The sequence below is a fragment of the Mustela lutreola genome, chromosome 9 (genome assembly GCF_030435805.1).
Source record: "Mustela lutreola isolate mMusLut2 chromosome 9, mMusLut2.pri, whole genome shotgun sequence".
NCBI lineage: Eukaryota > Metazoa > Chordata > Mammalia > Carnivora > Mustelidae > Mustela > Mustela lutreola.
In genome coordinates, this window is record NC_081298.1 from 25,028,006 (window position 1) to 25,050,462 (window position 22,457).

The 22,457-nt window shown below is 52.4% G+C and overlaps 1 protein-coding gene across 1 annotated transcript; it reads right to left on the reverse strand.

Moving 5' to 3' along the window:
- Positions 1-580: 580 nt before the first annotated feature.
- Positions 581-19,164, reverse strand: LOC131840357 (uncharacterized). Its single transcript, XM_059188192.1, has 15 exons — positions 19,056-19,164; positions 17,766-17,982; positions 16,540-16,644; positions 15,267-15,398; positions 14,424-14,508; positions 14,244-14,307; positions 13,721-13,806; positions 12,750-12,932; positions 9,957-10,010; positions 8,851-9,003; positions 7,589-7,656; positions 7,337-7,382; positions 5,443-5,506; positions 2,838-2,917; positions 581-613 (listed from the first exon to the last, which is right to left on the reverse strand). The coding sequence occupies exons 1-15, from the start codon at positions 19,162-19,164 to the stop codon at positions 581-583; spliced, it is 1,479 nt and encodes a 492-aa protein (XP_059044175.1).
- Between the last annotated feature and the right edge of the window lie 3,293 nt (positions 19,165-22,457).

Here is a 22,457-nt window from a genome sequence, read left to right on the forward strand (position 1 = left end):
CCGGGGCCACATGGGGCTGGATGTGGGTGGGGAGGGGGACTTCTCACTCTCTCCCTTGATGGCACTGCTCTTGGGCACATGACGGTCACTGTCCTGCCTGTCACACCTCTGTGGTGTGGCCGTATCATAATCCTCCACCTGGACCTGGATCCACCCTTAGGGGTCTGGCAGTTTCCCATAACCCCTTTCCTCTGCGCTTGGGCCCTCCCACATATCTCTGGGCTCCCGAAGCACCCCCTCCTCTTCCTTCCTCTTGAGCAGGAACCTTTCCTGCTTCTTAGGCCATGGGCTCTTGAAGGTCAGGTTCTTCCTCTGTTTTCCGAGGAGCCTCCTTTCCCTGAGACACTGAAGACAGAATTCAGAATATCTCTCTCAGGGGCCAGGGGAACACAGGAGCACTTCAGGGTAGCCTCACCACCTCCCAGAATCCCTTAGCACACTCAGAACCAGACTCCTTCGCCAGCAAAAATCATCTTTATTGCGACTGAGATTTTCCATTGTGACTGTAGCCATCCTCAGCCTCTCAAGGATCCAGAGCATGAGTGGCTGAGGGGAGGGACAGGCCTTCAGTGAGAACCGGCTATTCCTCTGGAATAGTCAGTAGCACATAACCCTGTGGATAGAAGCAGGTAGACATGCTCTATCTGTCCTCACTGCCCATTAAACCAGCTCTCCCTGAGGTGGCTCAAGACATCTTGAGAGGGGTTGTAAATGTCCTAAGATTACAACTTCCCCTGTTGGCAAGACGGCAGAGTCAGGGGCAGACTGGACAGGGGATAGATGGGAGGGGAGGAAGGGTCTTGGGAATGTTTGTGAAGGAAGGAACAGGTCAGTCCTTGGAGCTCTTCCTAAATACCTAAATACCTAAATACGCCCTCTGATGCGTTGGGGTTTGTCCTGCAAGGGTTACCCTGAGGTAGGTCTCTCATCCAGCTAGAGCCTTCCACCTGCTCCCACCCACAATGCCCAGACTATGCTGTTGGAATCCATCTGCTCCTCTACCTGTTTTTCCACCAAAGGGGGAGCTCTTGAGGGTTTCAGAGACTGGATCTAACTCCCAGCATTACTTAGCACATGGCCAGGCATAGTGCAATCAGTGATATGTATTAATAGAATAAATAAATTAGTGACAGTGAATGAATGAGGGAGTGATCAGAGCAGCCATATAAGGTTGTGCAGATAGTGCACTGCCCAACTCCAGGTGATGTGGTTTGTGTACCACAGTATGAGTGGTGCATCTTAGAGTTCTGTAATATGTAACTGCCACAACAGTGCGAGGCAGCCTAGAAATGAATCAGTGGGTGAGCCTACGAGCTATTGCCTCTATAGGTCAGATTATGAGAGAGCTGAGGAGCTGTGTCCTGACTTTGCACTTTTTGGCATTCAGAACAATGCCATTCCTGGCCCACCTTGCCAGGAGCTGTGGCATCATTCCTGGATAGCTCCAGCCCCTGTATTACCTGTAGTAGCTCTTCCAGCCCCAACCTAGGGTCATCCTGGGATGACCCCTCCCTGCCAGGGTCAGGGTCAAGGTCAGGGTGGGTTCCAGAGGAGGGATCTGGGGGAGGGGTCTGAGGATGGTGGGGGTGGGGCGGGTGGGGGGTGGGTAGGTGGTGAGTAGCACAGGCCAGGAGCTGGGATTTTATGAGACAAACTGCTGCTGCCTCCTCCCGCCTCCTGCACCCTAACTTCTGGTTCCTGAAGCCAGATTTCTAGTGTCTCCCAAATGTCAGGACTGGGAACCAGGCATCCTGGGTCCAGAACTGGGGCATGAGCAGAGGGTCCTAAAACTCAAACCTTATGTCTGGGATGGTGGATCAGAGTCGGGTGGGGTGAAATCAGTGGTCCTAGCAGTTCCTTGTGCTTCTGAGGGGGAACCCTTTCCTCCACCTTATGTCTTTGTATCTTGATTTTATAGACAGGGACAACAGGCCGGGGGAGGGGTGGTGGTTTGCCCGATGTCACCCAGATGGAAGGTTCTGTCTGATTCTCTCTCTGCCCTGCCCCCAGAGCCCTTTCAGCACTGCTGTTTAAGAGTGGGAATCTGGGGAAGGGGGAAATGAAGGGCATCTCTGAGCTCTGCCCCTTCCCACCAACCCCATCTGTCTCTTAGATTCACCGCACAGAGGGGTGGGATGAAGGCCAAGGAGGTGGGGTGACTCTAGGGGCAGATTCAGAGCTGGCGCTTTCCCTCGGCAGCCACTCTGTGTTTCCTCTGCTGGTTACCTTGGCCCTCTGCTCTTGGGCCTCATCTTTCTCCTGGGCAATTAGCCAGCCTAGTGCCGGCCTGGTTCCTCTGGCCGTTCACAGAAAGCAGGGGCCAGATGCAACAGCCCTGTTTTGGTGGTCAGGACACCTGAATTCTAGGGAAGTGGGTGGACCTGGCTAAGGGTAAAAGGCTTTGAAGTTGGATAAACCCCAGTTGGAACCCTGGCTCTGTTGTCCTGGGCAAGTGTCTCTGCCTCTCTGTGCCTTAGTTCCCTCTTTTGTAAACTGGGTGAAATAATAACATCAACTTCATGCAGCTCATTGTGAAGACGACCTGTGTGCGGGTCTGAAGCTGTCCGTGAGCCTGGGGCCTGGATCCCTGAGGGATTCATGGAGCCCCGTGGAGCCTCAGTTTGCTCATCTATAAATGGGGTTTCACATCCAGGATGCCTATGAGATGGTAAGACGAGGGAGGTAAAGGGCTTGCCACATAGGCATGAGGCTCTCCTTGGCCCGAGCCTCAGCTTCTGCCCTCGCAGGATGGGGACAAGGCACCTGCAGGACCCCAAGACCCTTCTAGCTCTGACCTCCCCGGCGGGTCTCAGGACACTCTTTTTCTTGGCATTTACCTCGGAGGTCTCCACTTGGGCCTGGTCAAAGGAGAGGCCCTTGACGTTGGGCAGCGGGAGGTTTTGTTCTCTGAGCAGCTCTGTGAAAGGTGTGGGGAGGGAAGCTCAGTGCCCTGGTGAGCACAGGGGAGGGCCACGCCAGCCGACCCCTGTCTGCTGCACTGTCCAGAACAGGGAAAGGACTTGGCATGATCCCTTTCTCTTCCCCTTCCCCAGGGCACAGTGTCCCCTATCAGGCAACCCCACTCCAGAAAACCAGGTCTCTAAACAGCTACACTACCCATTTATTAAAAACCTATCTTGAGGGAATTTCTTCTTGAATATATTCAGTAACCATGAACACATTCTTATGAAGATATTCTTCTTAGCATCATTTTAAGGAATGTTCAGTTTGTTGAAGGCATCTTGGGAAGCTATTAATGAATTTCATTCTCCTCATTTAATTGCATAAAACTTCTGAAACAATGTTTATGCTCCTAGAAATTTTAGAATGTTAACGGAGACAGAAAACATCTCAGAAAAAAAGTTTAGACACAGTCACTATAAACTGAAAAATCAACCTTAAAACACTAGGAATTTGGTTATATAATAAGAAAATATCCATTAAAATGTATCCAGGAAAATATTCATGAATATACTCATTTACCAAATACATGAAAGGTAGTCCTTGGAGTAAGTTTTTGTTAAGTTGGTAAGTGGTAAACTTGGAGAATTGGTCATTTAGTAAACTGAATTTCGAAGAATTAATCATTTGCCCAAAACTCAGTTTTGGGCAAACTGAGTTTCTGAGATTTGACTTTGAGGGCCTGACATGGGCCGCTCCTGCCCCGACCTTGGCGCTGACCAGTGCGTATCTTGTCCTGGCTCCTACCATCATTCCGGGCTCAAGGGAGGGTCTCATACCCCTGTGCATCCTGGCCCAGTTAGGTGAGGGGCAGGACGGAGGTAGAGGGACATGTGCCTCTGGTCTCCCATCTGGCCTCTGATCTGCAGAGGCCCTGTCGCCAGCCTCCCAGCTCCCAGCCTCTGGACCCCTCCTCATTGCAATCCTCTCTCCGTGTTGGGACCAGATGACGCTGACTGCAGCACAGGCTTCTGTGAATCTCTCTCCTCCCAGTTTTCTTACTCTTTGGCTGCTTCTTACAGGCAGTCCTCCTGTATTTCCCTAGTGGCTTTGGCCCTGCTCCTTTTTCCCTTATTGGGGAGCTATGGACAGGACCCCAGTGTGAAAGGCACCCCCTGACCTAGGTGTTCAGACCCTGCAAGACTATCTAGGCTTCTTGAACGAGACCTAGCTCCTGGGTCATCTCTTGTTCCTCGCCATAGCTCTATGTGGTCCGGGATTTAAGATACACTTACTGAATGAGCTGCCTGTGGAAGTCACTGGCCAGGTCAGGTGGCATCCTTGCCCACCTGAACTCGCTGGCTGCCTCGCTAGACCTTCCATTACCACTCTTCCCCACTTCCAATTTGTCCCCCTTCTTGAACACAGATTTACTTACTTTATGCCCAGAACATTCCCTGGCCACGTGGGCCATGGAATTATGCCAAACCCTTCACCCTGACCAGCATTTGAGCTCCTGCCTGCTCCTCTAGCCTCATCTGCCATCCTAACAGAAGCCCTCAAGGTGGAGCACAGAGGGGTGCCCTGTAGGGGAAGCAGAGAGCCTGATGCTGGGCTCAGCTCTGCCAGACTTCCTGCGTGTGCTTCCTAAGTGTGTCCTGGGTGGGAGGTACTGGACAGGGTGTGGGGGACACAATGGAAAGCAAACACGGGGTCCCTGCCCTCAGGCAGCTTACCATTCCTTTAAGGACAGAGGGGCTGACCAAAGAATCATGTGAGTAAGTGGGCGGTGTCGGGGGAGGGAGGGCAGTGGGTTCTGTGCTGCAGAGGAGCCGGGCTGGGCTCCACACTCCCCTAGAACCCACTTTCCACACTCCTCCCACTTCCTGGGGTCACCTCCCCCAAAGTCTGCCTGCACTCTGTTATCTCAGGGTCTGCTTCTGAGGGAGCCCAGACTGAGTGCTGTTTTGGAAAAGCTTGATTTTGTTGCTGAGACCTAAACTTAGGTGTCATGTCTCAAAAAATCCAGGTTTGCAGCATCTCTCAAAATACAAAAGATCCCTCCTGCTGCCAGCTTTTGACTGAGCTTTGTGTCAGCCACCCACCCAGGGCACGGCCCATTTGCCATTGGCCCTGCCCAGGTAGCTTCCTTTGTGAGTGGTATCTCCCTGGACCCTGCAAGCCTGGAGCTCTGGGCAGTGGGCTCCACCGTCTCGAAGGACCCCTCTGGTTCTCACGTGCCACGATGCTAGCCCCACCCCCCTAAGAAGCCCTTCCTGGTCACTCATCCCACTTCTGAGATCCTGCCCACACCAGCTGCCTGGGCAAAGAACAGGAGGGCACCCAGGGCCCCTTCCCACCCTCCCATCTGCCACATCCCAAACTTCCATCTCTCCCCTGCCTCCATCTGCCTTGCCCGGAGGCCATTCTTAACCGACTCTGGGGGACCAGGCGGAAGCCAGCTGTCCCTGCAGAGCTTTGGACACAGTTGATGCTCCCAACTTCTGGTCTATGGGCACGAGGAGAAACACAGGGGCTCACCATTGTGATGGGGCAAGAATAGCCTGTTCAGAAGCTCTAAGAGAAGGGCCTCCATACGTTTTTCCTATAACAGATGAAAAAGGAACAGGAAGGTCACTTCGGCTGGGTTAGCAGATTCTGACTACGGGAATCAGGTGTCTCCACTGTACAGGTGCCCACAGGAGATCAGTAGTCCCCAGGACTACTTTTTCAAAGGGCTTTGGAACCAGATGACCAAATAGTGAAAGGCCTGGGGAAAGTTAACGGGCCTGAAAAAGAGTTACCCTCACCCTGGTCACAGGGACCATCTTCATAACTCTGTGGGATACTCCAGGGGAGAGCAAATAGTTTGGGCCAGAGGAAACCGCAGGACCAGAGCTTCACAGGGACCAACTCTGGGTCAGTCCAAGGAGGAGCTCTCTAATGCTGAGACCTGTCTGATAATGGGACAGTAATTTTCTCATTGAGATAGTAAGCCTCCTGTTACCTGGGATGTTTAAGAAGTTCAAGAGATTGATCAGGGCTGCCCCAACTCATTTGGACAGATTGAAAAGATTCCCTTTCTTTAAGACATTTGGGAGACTTTTATAAACACATTTGTACCTGTATTATCTATGGTGTGGGTGTCTTGTACAGTGCACGACCAGTGCAACCATACCCAGCAGCCCTGGTATGGATGACTGCCCTCTGATGATGTCACAGAAGGGATCCCTGATCTGGGAAGATAATCTTTAGGACTTTTCAGGTCTGGGATCCTAAGCAAGCAAGTAAGGCCAGAGCAAGGTCTGATAGAGCAGGGCTGATAATTTTATATAGTAGGGCCGATCATTTTCAAGTGTTTCCCAGTACATGTTCTTGTTCAGCCCTTTCATTTTGTTGTTTTTTTCCATCTTGCAGTCTTGCCCCATTAAGGGCTAGAATGTGAGTTCACAGTCCTGTGCAAGCGGAGGGTGGAGAAAGGTTTCCAGGGTGGGGAAAAGGGGGAGTTACTTTAGGGGGCCTCCCTCAGACAGGCAGAGGCAGTGAAAAGCTTTCAGTGTTGGAGCAAGAACCAACCCTGAGAGAAGAGACCCTGTGTCCCACCTGTGGACTCAAGAACAAGTGTGGCCACTCTTCCCACTGCCACCTGCCACCATCTTGTCCAAACCCCATCAGGCCTCTGTGTTGTCCCACCAGCCTGCTCGATGGCCTCCCTGCCTCCACGCCAGCCCCCTCCAATCGGCTCCTTCTATGCTCGGAACCCTCCATCAACTTTCTTTGCACTCAAGAAGAACCAGGACCCCACTAGTAGGTCCTGCCCACCCTCTGACCTCTCCTCAATCCCTCGGATCCAACCACCCTGGCCCCCTCCTGTTCCCCTGAACCATCAGGCACACCTTTGCCTTCGGGCCTTGGGTTCCCTCTTCCCGATGCCCCCACTGTCACCTCCCCCAGTCTTTGCTCGAACACTTACCTTCTCAGTGAGGCCGTTCCTTTTTAGTATTACCCGCACCCGCCGTCCCGATCCCCCATCCCTCCTACTTTTTCAGAGCATCAGCACCTGCTTCCATACAATGTATAGTTCACCTGACGGGGCTTATTGTCCATGATCTGACCTCACCCTGCTGGAGTGTGGGTGCCACAAGGGTCCCTTGTTTTGTTCACTGACATATCCCCAGTATCTAAGACGAGCCTGGGCACATGGTGTTTGCTCCGTAGTTGTTTGTTAAGTGTATGAAAGAGCGGAGTGAACAAGTTTAAGTTCTGGGGGCTCCCCTGACCCCACGGAGTATGGGGACAGCAGGGCAAGATGAGATCAATGATAGAAAGTGAGTGAGGCTTTCAACTGCCTACATCGGTGACTCAGGGCCTTTTTCCGGGCCTGCTGATGGGGCCTTCAGGACCGCGGAGAGGCCAGAGGTAAGGGGAGACTCACCTGCTTTGCAAGGCCGGCAGGGTAAGGGCCCAGGGTGACTGTGGTGCTAGCAGAGAAAAGAGATCACCCTTTCAGGTCATGGCAGCTGCTTGGAGGTGCCGTGCTCAGTGATCCTCGGTCATGGCACCTCCTCTCCCCGCCGACCTTGTGTGCACTGCTCTGTGGGAATGTACCCCTGACCAACCCCCGCACCACTCCCCTACCGAGAGCGCTTCTTATTTCTTCTGAACATCCAAAACCAAACAACATTACCTGTTCGGAGTGAACTGGAGTTTTAACTCCTGATTTCTCGAAGACAACACGGCTTTCGAAAGGAGATTCTATGGGAGTTGAAATCAGGTGAGAACAGGAGAGGAGTTTATGTTCCAGTGAGAGGGATTCCCTTCACCCTGACCTCCAATGAATGCTTGTGAGAGGGCTGGCCCCTGTCACGTGGTGCTCTCCCCGCCGCGCCATCGGCTCGTCCTGTGTGTCCAGACCGTGCCTGTGTGGGTGTGGCCATGGGAGAGGGCACTGGTGATGCTGGGAGCTCCAGGACAGAGCAGGCTGGTGCTGGGTAGGAGGCTCAGCCCAGTAGAAAGAAAATCTTTTGCAATGATGCACTTAGCTGTAGAATCACTGTTGCTGGAAGCCGGAGGGCGCCTTGGTTTTGAGGGGGTTGTTTATGGGCCTCTGTGATTCCCATGGTCACCTCATAGACTAGAAATAGGACTTCCCACTGCTGATTAGAGACGACCAATTTCTTTTCTTTTCTTCTTCTTCTTCTTTATTTTTAGGTTTTTATTTATTTATTTAAGTAATCTCTACACCCAGCAAGGGGCTTGAACTCACAACCCCGAGATAAGAGTCACATGCTCTTCCCACTGAGCCAGCCAGGCACCCCCGAGATGACCAGTCTCTTGACCACAGAGTCATGCCAACTCCCGTGGCAGACCCCAAGGTCCTGTGAACATCGGGTGCTGTGGGGCTCTCCTGTGGCGGAGCCACCCCCCCAGGCCCTCGTATCTGAGGGAACTTCCCAATTGTAAGGTCTGTGGACTGGGAAGTAGGGATCCTAAGGGGCTTAGAATGGAGAAGTAGAGACTTCGGGGAAAGCTGTATTTCCCCAGGAATAGAGTAGAGAACACAGGCATGCTGAGTCCCTCTTGAACTGTTTCTCTGATCTCTCTCCTGGCTTTGGGGACGAGGGCTTCTGATGGAGCCCCGTCCAGGGAAGAAGTCAGAAGACTTGACAGCTCTCTGCGAGGCCCTGGGCCTTGCAGCAAGAGGGTGGGGGGGAAAACCCTTTAGTTGCCAAGGAGGTCCGTGGGGGGCGCAGGGAGCTGCACTCAGGGGCATCGGGACTCAAGCACGTTAATGTGCTGGAGACAGGCACAGCTGTTTGGGTGCGGACCGATGGAATACGAGCAGAAGACCTGGCATGAAGGCAGCTGCTGCCTCAGTCAGCTGACCCTCGAGGGGCCCCCATGTGGACCCAGACCCCCCAGGAACAAAGAATTTCGAGGTTTACTCACCCAGGAAATGGAGACAGAGGAGGTGTTGCCGGGTCCTAGCAGCACCAGCGAGCCCGGCTGAGTGACGGTGGCGGCGTGACCATCAATGTGGACAGTGGGAGGGTTGGGGGCGCTGAGGGTCACTTTCACACTTGATCTGGACCGCTTAGAAGTCTGAATGAAGTTAAAACGGAAAGGGGGCAGACAGGGAGAGAGGATGGAGTTCCTTAATTCCCAGCTTGGAGGAATGGGAACAGGATTGTCTTTGGAGCCGGGGTCTCCGAATTTGTATTCTAGCTCTGCTGTAACTTGCTACATGACCTTGGGGGAGTTCAGTTCAACCTTCCTGCGCTCCCTTTAAGTGAGATGGCATCTTCCTTTGCTTGGGCACGCGTAGCAGGTAAGAACATAGATTGTTGGGGCCAGACCCCCCGCTCCACCACTTGTAGGCTGTGTGGCCTGAGACAAGTTTCTTCAACTCTCTGTTCTCATACTTGTCAAATAAGGACAATCGTGCCTCTTCTATAAGGTTGTTGTGGAGATTAGATGAATTCAGTCGTGGAGAGTGCTTAGCACGGAGCCCGGCAGTTCGCGATGCTATGGTTATCTTTTGGGATTGTGGTTTCATATTCTAACAGCTTTTGGAGAGAGGACACTGAGCATGGATTGTGGAGTCCAGGACTGACTTCAAATCCTGGTTCTGCCGCTTGCTCAGCAATATGAGCTTGGGAAACTGAAGCCACCTTGCTGTGCCTGTTTGCTGTTTGCTGACGTACGAAGATGGGATAAAGCGCGGGGTGTCTGGGGCTTAGGTGGCTGTAGGTGAAGGGGCCTGGGACACAGTCACTGCTCACTGTTGCTCGCATGCGCACCTCTGTCTGCCTCAGTAGGTACGCCCTAGGGGAGTCATGGTGCCAGCCACCTGGCCGGGCCGATGAGCTAAGTGCCTACTTGAGTCAATGCCTCTAACCCTTATGGCACCTTAGAATTTCAGAGTCCACAGTAGGGAACTCTGGCCAAATGGAGCTTGCTTGGGGGCCCAACCCTGACCCGATCCCAGACTCTTCCCTGAGATCCTGGTGGGGATCTCCTGGAAGGAGAAGGAAGGAAGCTGGCAACACACCTACCCGGGGCCCAGGCTCCTGCTTGCCCGGGGGCAACAGTTGAATGAGCTTGGCAGCCTGGAAAAAGGGCAAAAATGTGGCATTTAGAATCCTGTAAATCTGTTCTGAGCAGCTTTGGGGGTAGGGGTGTCTGTGGGGTTCAGTGAGGTATAATTGCTTCCAAATGAATCTATGACCTGCACGTCAGTCACTGTGAGCCATTCACCTGGTTTCTCACCATGATCTATCTGGAAATATTAACACTTTATTGTTTCAGTGATCTCTCCCCCCCCCCCCCCAGTATTTCACTGTGAAGATTGCCACATAGGCAACAAAGCTGAAAAAATTTTAGAGGAACATTTGCATATTCATCACCTAGATTCTTCAAAGAACATTTCCTCTCTTTGCTTTTACCACATTTCTATCCATCTATCCATACTCCTTCTGTTTTTGAAAATCACCAATCATGATAGAAAACAGTAAAAAAATGTATAAAGTAAAAAGTACAAGGTCTACCCCAACACCTCTTCCCCTTTTCCTCCAAATTCTATTTTCAGGGGGTAACTCCTGTTGGCATTTTGGTGTATATCCTGACTGTTTTCTTATCTTTTTAAAATAAATTTTTAAAAGATTTTATTTATTTATTTATTTGACAGAGATCACAAGTAGGCAGAGAGGCAGGTAGAGAGAGAGGAGGAAGCAGGCTCCCCACTGAGCAGAGAGCCCGATACGGGGCTCGATCCCAGGACCCTGAGATCATGACCTGAGTCAAAGGCAGAAGCTTTAACCCACTGAGTCACCCAGGCGCCCCTCCTGACTCTTTTCTACACACATGGAAGCATGCGCAGTTGAGATCTTCCAAACCACGTAGTCCTGCACCTTATTTTTTTCTCTCAAGGTCAGTATATATAGAACAACCCCATTCTTTAGCAGCTGCATAGTGTTCTGCCTTATATGACCATAACCAGACTCATTTTACCAGTTTTTTTTTTTTTTTTTTAAATTTGATAGACTGGGATCACAAGCAGGCAGAGAGGCAGGCAGAGAGAGGAAGGGAAGCAGGCTCCCTGCTGAGCAGAGAGCCTGAGGTGGGGCTCGATCCCAGGACCCTGGGATCATGACCTGAGCCGAAGGCAGAGGCTTTAACCCACTGAGCCACCCAGGTGCCCCACCAATTTGTTATTAATGGAGACCTAGGTTAACTTTATTCTTCACCTGGTAGGAAGTGAAACCTAAAAGAGCACCGTTGCACAAATACCCTTGCCCACTGGTGTAAGAATTTCTGCAGACATGGAATTACCGTGTTCACTTACAATTGTTCCAGAGCTGTCCTATCTGTGTGGGAAGGAGGGAATAGCAGGGGGAGACCTGACTCCATTCCTGATCTCACCTGCTCGGTCACCTTGGGCAAGTCACTTTCCCTATCTGGGCCTTTGTTTCCTTACATAAAAAAACAAAAAAAAAACAAAAAAAAAAAACAAAAAAAAAACGGAGCAAATCTTTAGATACCGGGGTGCCTGGGTGGCTCAGTCGGTTAAGCCTCTGCCTTTGGCTCAGGTCGTGATCTTGGGGTCCTGGGATTGAGCCCCACATTGGGCTCCCTGCTCAGCAGAAGAGCCTGCTTTTCTCTCTCCCTCTGCCTGCTGCTCTGCTTACTTGTGCTCTCTCTCTATCAAATAAATAAATAAAATCTTAAAAAACAAATTAGATCCCTTCTAGATACGGATCTTGGGATTTCATATTTGAGTGTTTATGGGGCACCCACTGGGTGCTGTAGACATACTCTACCACCCGTAGTCCCTGTCCTTAAAACGGGAGCTACAGTGAACACACGAAGTTAAATAATAAACCCCAATATACGTACACATGTGTCTGTGTATACACATGACTGCATATACAACTCTATCCATACACATACACAGTGGGATCAGTGTCTCGAAGGGAGAAGGACAGAGAGAAAGAGAGGAAGTGGAGGGGAAAAGGGGGAAGGCTTATCTTAAGTGTTTCAATGTGGTGGTCAAGGAAGGGCTCTCTGAGGAGATGACATTTTCACGAAGACCAACAGTGGCAGGTATAATGTTCTGGGCAGAGCAACTAGCATGTACAAAGGCCCTGAGGTGGGTAACAGCTCAGCCTGTGTGTCTAGAGAGTAGTGGGTAAGGAGACAGAGCTGGAGAGGTCAGCAGGGTACTAACTTCAGGGAAGAGACTTGGTGTGGTGAGGAGCTTCTATGGGCTTTGCAGCAGTGACATTTGTGGATTTTTCCCTCATGTGATCCCCTCATCGACCCTGGGCACTTGCTCTTCTTGCAGACTTCTGTGCCTCCTTGCCCCCACTTAGGCCACCTCCTCAGAGATGTCTTCACTGACTGTGGCACCCAGGACAGCCCTGTCATCCCCACTAGTCACTTGCTGATCCATTGGTCTTATTATAAATTAGCTAAATTATTTTATTTATCTGGCTGTTTCCTTGTTCAGGTTCTTTTCTCCCCCTTGATTTTGAGATCTGTAACGGCAGGGACCCTGGGTGCACAGAGCCTGGCACATATTGGCTTTCAATAAATTTTTGTGGCATGAATGAATGGATAAGTGTTATGAAGAGAAAAACAATGCACCTGGATGTTCAAGGAAGTCTTCCTAGAGTGGGGGACTTCTATGCTGGGTTCTGAAGGTTGAATAGCAGTTCTCCCTGGAGGTCCAGAGAGAAGTGACTTATCTAGGTCCACCCAGAAAGGCACTTCTGCCAGCTGGGCCTTGGTTTCTTCATGTGAAAAGTAAAGCAATAAAATTATGTTATTCCTCTTTCTCAAGCACTCACTTTGGAGTCCTGGGGGTCCACTCGGATCTCATTGCTGGTGTAGAGGCAGGACAGGATGTCATTGTAGGTTTCTAGCCCAAAAGCCAGGTCTGCCATGCTGCCTCGGGCTAATTTTGGAAGGGGTTGGGGGGTCAGGCCGGCAGGTCTTCGGGGTCTCTGGCTGGGGCCGCAGGGTGTCACAAGCTTCAGAAACACAAAGGAGAAACTCAGTGGGAACAGCTTCTCTGGCCAACAACTGGTTATAGCTGTAACCAATGTCAAAGGCTCACTATGTGCTAGGCAGTTCTAAACACACGTGCACAATCTCATTTCAACTTTACAAGGGTGCTGTGAGTTGGGAACTGTAACTGTCCCCATTTGACAGATGAGGAAACAGAAGCCCAGAGGGGGTAAAGTGACTTACTCAAGGTCCTACACAGGGTAAGAGGGGGAGCTGGGTTTTGAATTCACGAGCCCCCGCTCCTCGCTTCTTCCTTATCTGACCCATTCCCTTCTCTGTGCTTTTGTTAACAATGCCTCCTTCCTATCCTCTCCTATCCTTCCTGTCTGCCTGACCCACCTCTGACCATTCCATGGGGGAGGGGGAAGGAGCAGTGAAAGGGAGTTGGGCAGCCAGCCTCATCCCTTTTCTGGGCCTCGGTTTCCCCATCTAAAGGGTCCCTGCCAGCTGGGCGTTACGCATGATCCTGTACCCCTGAACTGTCCCAACTGCCCTCTTGTTGGAGCCTGATCCCCACTCACAGGACACTCAGCCCTGTGGCCTCTCCTGCTCTCCAGGGTTGAGGTGGGACTCTCTGGGCTCCCTACTGGCTCCTGAGGGCAGGCACCTGCCAGCTCTCCCCTTCCTTCTCCCTCCTTCTCTGTCTCCTAACCAGAGAAACCCTACTTTCCTTTTTTGGCTGTCATTCCCCGCCCCCCAGACCAGCAGATGTCCCCAGAGGGGTCTGCTCTGGCCAGTGGGACTGGCCTACCCGGACATTCATCAGGATGGCCTCGTCTGTGAACTCCGTGGTGGTGACATAGTACTGGAAGTCTTCCGGCCCTGAGATGGCTGGGGCTGCAATGAAACGAGGACTCAGCTTCCTCTGGGGGAGGGTGGGCGGCTGTGGGGAGGCAGCGAAGCAGGCAGAAATCTATTCTCCGTCTCTGCTTAGCTTGAAGTTGCTTGTGGGCTAGATCTATGCTTCTTGGGACAACAAACATTTATCGAGCAATAGCTTTGTGCCTGGTTCTAGGTATTATTGCAGCAGTGCAGTCCGCTCTGGAGGTCTAGCATTAGTCCCATTTTACAGATTGGGAGACTGAGGCTCCCAGGGAAAATGACTTGCCGAGGTCAGAAGGCATAGTGCCCTTTCTTGTCCCCACTAGAAAGGAGGCTCCCTGTGGGTAGGCTTTGTTTTGTCTCCTGTCATATTCTCAGAGCCTAGAGCATCATTCTTGGCACACAGTAGGAGAATGGAAAATAAACCGCTTCCTCGGCCAGGAGCTACGTACGCAGAGTGACATGCAGCAGGTCTTCCAGCAGTAAGTTGAGTAGGGTTGTGGCCAAGGGGCACACCTGCAGGGAAGGCATGACGGGGTCCTTGTCAGGTCGAAGTGCTCTCCCTCGGGGTCACACCCCTCTCCCAGGGTGTGGGAGCGGCCCCGTGAGGCAGAGGAGGACAAACAACATACTATCTTCTGCAGGAGGAAGGGCAATGCCTCATCCAGGACGCTTGTCACCAACTCCAGAGCTGCGTTTGCGAGGAAGGGGTTCATCCTAGTGGTGGAGGAGGGCAGGTGGAGTCTGAGACACCATGGAAGGGGAAACTGAGGCCAGATGCAGGAGTCCAGGGCAGGGCTTCTGGGCTTGCGTAGTAGGGAAACTCTAGAGTGGCTGCTTCCTTCCTGTGTCTCTCTTCTCCTCCCCCACCCCTACCCTTTCCTTTTCTGTTTTGTCTCCTTCATGCCTTCTTGCTCCCTCTCCAAGACATCCTCTTCCTCTTTATTTCTTCCTGATAGACCCTCTCTGCCTCCATCTCTTTATTTCCTCTCTGATAAAGGTCTCTGGGGTTTTCAAGGAGGGAGAGTGATGGAAGGCTTCCTGGAGGAGGTGGTTTTTGTGCTAAGGTTGTCTCAGCACGTGGATTAGCTTATCTTTTCCCCACAGCCATGCCATGCTGGCTGAGTTTGGTAGGCAATTCCATTTTACTCGTGAGGAAACAGGCTCTAGAAGTCAAACAGCTTGTACAGGGCCCCTGAATTAGGAAGCAGGCAAGCTGAGACTTGACCTGGGTGGATGCCCACTCTCAGCCATGACATTCAATGTCGAGAGAGGAAATGCTGATGGATGGTGTATGCCACTTGCAGCCTCGGAGATGACCCTGTCCCTGAGGCCCTTGGTCACTCAGAATACGAGGCTGGGGAGAGGCAGCCCCTGCGGTGAGACCCAGTGAAGGGCTGGGCAGCGGGGGCAGTGCCGGAAGTCCCGGCACCCGCTCCTGCCCGATGAGAGCACAGGTGTGGGCAGGTACTCACTGTTCCAGGACCTTGATGCTTAGGTATCCCGGTGGGGTGTGGCACTCCTCTAACATCACCTTGGTCTTGTTCCCTGTCTGTTCCAGCCGTACCCCAATGCGAATGTTCTTGAGGACTCTGAGCCGTAGTACCCTGTAGGGGCAGTGTGTCCAGGCAGGCTCCAAGCCACAGCCTCAGGCGGAGGCTGGAAGTCTCAGGCTAGTGACCTGCAGCTGCGGATATGAATCTCGGGCGGCTGGGTGGCTCAGTGGGTTAAGCCTCTGCCTTCGGCTTAGGTCATAATCTCAGGGTCCTGGGATCGAGTCCCACATCGGGCTCTCTGCTCAGCAGGGAGCCTGCTTCCCTTCCTCTCTCTCTGCCTGCCTCTCTGCCTACTTGTGATCTCTGTCTGTCAAATAAATAAATAAAATCTTAAAAAAAAAAAAAAGATACGGATCTCATGCCTGGGAAAACCTGAGAGAGCTGCCAACACCAGCCCGCATCCTTAGTGGGGCCATCACATGGGGCTGATGGTGACCTTGAGCTGGGCCACAGGTGCTCATGGTGCTCCAGTCCCACCAGGCCAAGGGCCAAGCTGTGGTTTTACTGCCCATCACTACAAGGGTGATGATAAGAGAGAAATATTTCTCTGTGTTCCCTTATCTATTAAAAAGGGAAGCTAGACCAAGAAAGCCACATTTTTACAAGAAAACCAGGGGTGGACATACTCCTGAAGGGCATTTACGAAGATTTGTTTCACGTGCCGACCCCACCCGCAGCTCTCCCTCTGTTGCCTGCTGTGGTCTGAGCTCTTGGGTCGGCAGTGAACGCTCACTACAGCCAAGAGCAGAGGATCATACCCATTTGGTAGATGAGGAAACCGAGGCCCAGGAAACAGAGGCCCTTGTTCAAGTTGCCTGGCTGGTGAGCGGGAGCGGAGGCCCGGGGTGCGGAGCTCTGAGGTGAGCTTGCAGCCGCCCGCTTCAGAACATCCGGCTACTGCATCTGCCTGTCCCTCAGGCGGGACACATGCTCTCTGGCCTGGGCAGTCCGAGGACACTGATGCCTCACTGTGTGGTCCTGGCTAGGTCCCTCTCCCACTCTGCGCCCTCGTTTCTCCGTCAGTAAAAATGACTTTGAAACACGCCCCAATGGCAAAGATTATTATGAGCCTTCTCATGACAGAGGCAGGAGGCCTTTGGTGGCCCTGCACAGCTGCCTCTTGTGTCATAGCCGCGAGGGTGGGCCTGCCAGGCACCGAGAAGGGGGGCGACCAAGTACCCCGTGTACTCACTCCTGGAGCGAGAGGTACAGTTTGCTTCGCAGAGTGACCTGCAGCAGGCTGTCACTCAGGATACGCAGGGTAACCTCAGGTCCTTTGACGTCTTCTATGACCAGCCTGTAAGAGGGGTTCAGGGGGTGTTGGCACGGCCTGGTAAAGCCATTGTATTTCTGTATCGCATGTGTCTGGGTTGGCTGGAATAAGGGTAGACCCCAGGAGGAGTAGGAACAGCTTTGGGACAACCCCATCTCTGAGCCCCAGCCCAGATGAAGAACAATGGGACTGTAGTTCCAGCGCCCAAGCCTTCAAGAGCGGGCTGAGTCCCTTCCCTTTCTTCCGGCCTCAGTATCACCCTCTACAAAATGGGGAGAATACTGTAGAGGGGCTGTCTATGTGCCTTGAGCCCTTGAGCCTGCCTGAATTCAAGTATATGCATTCTGCAAAAGGGAAGCAGGCGGGCAAAAGTCAGAGAAAGCAAGGTGACTGGTGATCCTGCCGCCATCTGCTAAGGGACCATCTGCCTGGCCGAGCATTCCCGGGGGAGGACAAGAGCCTTCTACTCCCTTCAGTGACGTTGGTTCCCAGCATCTCCCCGAGCTGAGAGGAACCCAGAGTACTTTTTGAACATGAGATACAAGCTGGTGATTCATCTGCTGTCCACTAGAATGGGCAGCAAACCGCCCCAAACCAGGAGAGAGGCGTGTAGGCAGCCGTGCCCACACCTTGATCTTGGACTTCCGGCCTTCAGAACCCTGACACCATGAATCCCTGTTGGGTGAGCCTCAGGAATTCCTGTTGCGTGGTACTTTGTTACAGCATTTCTGACAAACTCTACAATCAGAAAGCCTAGATTTTGATTCAAACCCTTTTGATTTTTACATATTGGCAATTCATTAAAACGTTTTTAATTTTTTAAAATGAAAATATTTAAAAAGCACCATGCAAGTTTGCAATACCCAGGTGGAGGCTGAGTGTGGAGGTCTGGAGGGGCGCCAGCCTGAGACCCTCGATCCAGACTCTGCTTTGTTCCTTGGATGATTTTAAGTGGCTTGGAGAGATTTAGAACAAGAAAGATGCACTTGCCCGAGTGCCTTCCAGACTGCAGAGAACCTCCCAGGAACCCCACCGGGCCTCCCACCCGCCCAGGGATCCACTTGACACGTGAGAACGTTGTGGCTCAGGGAAAGGGACGAGCCTGAAGCAGGAAGAAAGGTCAGAGTCAGCCTCTGCAGACTCACCCGCCAGCCTGGAGCAGCTCCGTCAGCAATGGGAGGCTCTTCCCTGAGAGCAGGTCCCCGACCAGGGACAGGTCAAGCCCACTGCTCTTCTTGGAGAGGCCTTCTTTTACAAAGGGCAGGTGGTCCAGGATGGTGACACCTTCACTGGTGGGCCCTGTCACAGGAATCCTGGCCATGCGGTCCAGGATGTGGTTTTCCGAGAATAGGTCTGAAATGTCTGAGGACATGAGCCTCTCCTCAAGGTGGGGCTCACCGTTCATTCGGTCATTCAACAAACGCCCCCTGGCACCCGCTCAGTCAGCAATTTGTATGGTCATTTAGCAGCAAGTATTTACTAAGTGTACACTCTCTCTTGGGCTCAGGGAATGGGAACAGTGTGCAGTCTGCCCGTGAGGAGTGTACATTCTGGTGGGAGAGACAGACAACTACCCAGCATCCCGATAAGTGAACAAGGCAATTTTTGAAAGTAAGTGCTACAAAGAAAATGAAATGGAGTTGAGTTGGAAGATAACTGGGGTGAAGGTCTGCCTTTGATAGGGTGGTCAGGGAAAGCCTCTTTGAGGAGGAGGCATTTGAGCTGACCTGAGTCAAGTGGAGGAATCCATTATTGCAAGATCTGGGATGAGAGCAAATGAGGCAGGGGGAACAGCATGTACAAAGGCCCTGAGGTGGTAATGAGTCTGGTGAATTTATTAAACTGAAAGATCATTGGGGTTAGGCTGCAGGGAATGGGGTAGGAGGTGGGTGGGCATCGGTCAAAGGAACTCATGGTCAAAAGGGAGAGAGACAGAGAGGATAACTACAAAATATCAGGCCAGTGCCATAGATGAGGCTTCACCAAAGGGCTGTGGGAGCTCAGAGGAAGGAGACTCCTGCCTGGGAAAACTGGGAGGGACTTTGAGAGCTTTGCCTTAAAGGATGAGTCAGAATTCGCCACGTTGGGAAGTAGGGAAAGAGACTTGTAGATGGAAGAAACATCACAGGAAGGGAAGGAGACTGGGGAGTATCCCCGGCCTCTTCCACTCCAGGTGGCGGTGGAAGAGATCGGGGATACAGGGCCTTGCATGCCAAGGTGAGGAATTTGGAGCGTCTCTTGAGGGTACTGGGGAGCCACATTAGGGATTAGAGTAGTGTAAAGATGAGGTCAGGTTTAGGTGAAGGAAGGCAAATTCTGCTGCTGGTGATGGGGAGGCCAGAAGAGGAGAAGCCTTGGGGAGGGTGATGGCACCATCTTCCACCCCTTCCCTTCCCTGAGATCTTGCCTTCTAAAGCCCGCTGCTTAAATTTTACCTGTTTCCAGCTGATTCTTGCTGATTCGCAGGTAGAGCAGATGTTGGGCCTTCCCTTGAGCCTGGGGCAGCAGCCCCCAGCATAGCAGTGACCCCCAGAACAGCAGCATCCTCTCAGTCATGACCTGTGGAATAGAGCTGGGAACCCCAGTGGCCACCTCCATATGCCCACTAGGGACCCATTGTCTAGGGTCTCCTAGTTCTGCCTTCCCTAGAACCTCTCTCCAGCTTTCCTCTCTCCTTGCTGTTCCCTCTAGCTCCAGATCTGCTAGTCCTTGAACCCTACCTGCACTTCTCACCACCTCACCCTAGTGCTTTTGGGTTCTTCCTCCTGGACTGCCCTTCCGCATTGTGTGGATTGCTTTCAAATCCAGGCTCTGTTACTGCCTGACCGCGTGACCCTGAGCAGCTTACTCGACCTCTCTGTGCCTCAGTGTTCTCATCTGTAAAATGGGGATGAACATGGTGGCAGTGAGGAATGCATTCCACAGTAGGTGCAGAGCGCTTAGCAAGCCGGGTGCTCATAGCTGTTACTGCGGCTGTGCGACCCTGTGAGATGGCAGCAGATACAGCACTCCCTTTGGACTGTGGACGTTTCTTGATCTTGACGGAGGACAGTGGATGAGGGTCCTGGGGCAGGTGTTAGATTGGTTGGGGTGGGCACTGGGGAAGGGGCTTGAAGGCACCGCTCTTTACCAGCTAGTAGGGAAATATTTCAATATTTCAACCAGGATGTTTGTACAGGTTCTCACCAGCTGAACTTCAGCCCTGACCAGGTGGCCAAAGGACATAGTTAAGACCCTGAGCCCAGGGGCACCTGGGTGGCTCAGTGGGTTAAGCCTCTGCCTTCAGCTCAGGTCATGATCTCAGGGTCCTGGGATCGAGCCCTGCATCAGGCTCTCTGTTCAGCGGGCAGCCTGCTTCTCCCTCTCTCTCTGCCTGCCTCTCTGCTTACTTGTGATTTCTCTCTCTGTCAAATTAAAAAAAAAAAAAAAAAAAGACCCTGAGCCCGCAGGCAGGGGGCCCTCCGGGTGGGCAAGGCTGTGCCTCAGCAGATGCAGCCTCTGGGACTTCAAGGCAGAGACCAGCTGGGATGCAGACGGCTCCAACATCAGCAGGGCCCACCGGGGAGCCCCCCTGACCCCTATGCTGTGCCCATGAGGCAGCTACTCAGAGGGTAAACGCTGCTACTGAGCAAGAACAAGAGGGCCCCAAAGGCCAAGTGTACTCTGAAGTACCTGAGAAAATCCTGGCAATGCCTTGAATTAGTAGCATCTAGTTTTTTGTTGCTTGGTGTCGTAGGAGCTCAGAACAGTGATTATGCTGGGTAATAAAAAATGCAATTGTTCGCTTTCATATGCAAGTTTTGGATGGGAAGTTGGTTCTCGTGGCATTAAACAGTCATATTTTGCTTCCAGGGTGAACTGAAATTCACCCACGATTCACCCCACCAGAGTTTAGTTGGTCCCTATTTTGGTACTTTTCTCAGTCAATTCACCCATGTCGGGTGTCTCCCTCCCTCCTGCCCTGCGTACATCACACCATGTTCCAGCTCTCCCCTCTTGCTTTAAGGCATCCCGACCAGCCCCAATTTCCACTTGAGTGCTTTCTAGGGAGCAGGCAGTGTGCCAAGAATGTTGTAAAGCTTCATCACATCAGTGAGTCCCCACCGCAATGGTCTGGGATTACGGATTGCAAGTCCAATTTACAGATGACAAAACTGAGGCTCAGAGAGGAAAGACGAATCGCCCAAGGTCACACAGGTGGCGGCGCTTGGATTCGAACTATTAAGAACCTGTGCACCAAACCACATTCTTGTAGGTGCTCAGGAAACGTTTGAGAAGTGCCCTGCTTGTCCTTACCTCTCCAATCACAGGATTGCCCGGAGTCTCCCTGGTCTGTCTCCAGCCTTCCAGAAAGGCACAACTTTTATAACCTGAGCTCTGAAGCCCAGCGGGGTGGGGCCAGGGTTTGTGCTCGGAGGAGCTCTTCAGTGGAGGAAGGGGTCCTCTTGGCATCAGGTGGCAAGGAGCTGCTGGCCAAAACCGATAGGGCTCATCACTGAGGCCTGAGAGGCAGGCCCTGGGTCCAGGGCCAACAGACCTCTGGGGGAAAGAGGGTGGGGGCTCTGTGGGTTTGGGGGTGGGTCCTTTCCCTTAGGAATGACATCAGAGCCATGGAGCCTGGGGCAGGGCCTTCAGCTCTTGGGAGAGAGCCAAGAAGGCTCCCAATACAGGATGTGTCAGTCTCAGAACCTAAGCGAGTAAAGGGAGTATGTTGGGTGTGTGTGTGGTGGAGAGCAGGCGAGTGGTAGAGCCAGGCCTTTCCATACATGGTTCTGAGCTGTGCCTCTGTGGCCAGACAGGCCTGGGTTCAAATCCCCACAGTCACTCAATAACTGTATAACCATGGGCAAGTTGCTTTTTCATCCAAGCCTCACTTTTCATGTCTGTAAAGTGGTAATAACAAATACACCGATGTCTTTGTGTTATTTGTGAAGATTCAGGGAGGTAACTCAGAGAGATGTCAGCATAGGGCCTGATCCAGAGGAAGGGTTCCCAAAAAAACCTACTTATTTTAATTTCCATCTTAGAGAGGAGAACACTGGGTCTTCTAGGGGTTAAGTGATTTGCTCAAGGTCGCACAGCTGGTCCACTGTGGCAGAAGTAGGATTTGAAATCAGGTCCCAGAGAAGGGACTGGCTACCCAGGGGAAGGGAAATTTGGTGTGCGAAGGTCCTCTTACATGGGTGTCCTGGTGTCCCCATTGTGAGTGGGCGCAGCTGGCAGTGTCGGTCTGGACCCCTGCGTTAACTAAGGCCTACAGGTGGCGGATCCGAGAAGTGATCCCAGGAGAGGCCAGGAGAGGGGGAAAGAGAGGCAGGGAAGGAGCCTGTATTAGTGTGTATTAGTAAGCAAGTGACCCTCCACCCCCCACTCCACGGAGGGCTCCATCCTGTGGGGCGCTGTGGGAGCCAGTGTGGACTTGCCCCCTGACCTAGTGGGCGAGGAAACAGGTTATTTTCCCACCAACCTCCAGGACGCCTCTCCTCTAGGAAGAGATCATGGGTGCCTGGAACCTGGGGGCCAGGGCTGTTTTGGAGAAGTGCCCCAATCTGGCCGTGCATTGGAGCCACTGGCCTCTAACAGTTGGTCACGGGGTGGGACAGAGATCCCAGCCCTGGGACTAGATGGAACCAAACTAGAGGCCCTGCCCCATCGTCCAGGCTTCTGGAAGTGCCCCTTCCCTTCAGATCCTCGTACAAGCCTAGGGAGCCAGAAGGGAGCTGCCACCAAGGGGGAGACTGGCTTTCTCATCTTTGTGGTGAGAGAGGGTTCAAATCCAGACTCAGTCATGACTAAGGAAAGTAATGGAATGTGACGTGTGGGGATGTCGATGGCAA

What these genes read in the sequence shown, in the direction of transcription:
- LOC131840357 (XM_059188192.1), bottom strand. Translation starts at nt 19,164, where the DNA reads ATGCTGCTGTTCTGGGGGTCACTGCTATGCTGGGGGCTGCTGCCCCAG. An exon ending in CAAGAATCAGCTGGAAACAG is followed by an intron (nt 17,983 to 19,055) that starts GTAAAATTTAAG and finishes TCATGTCCTCAG; the next exon opens with ACATTTCAGACCTATTCTCG. An exon ending in CCTTCCTCCTGCAGAAGATA is followed by an intron (nt 14,308 to 14,423) that starts GTATGTTGTTTG and finishes CCTTCCCTGCAG; the next exon opens with GTGTGCCCCTTGGCCACAAC.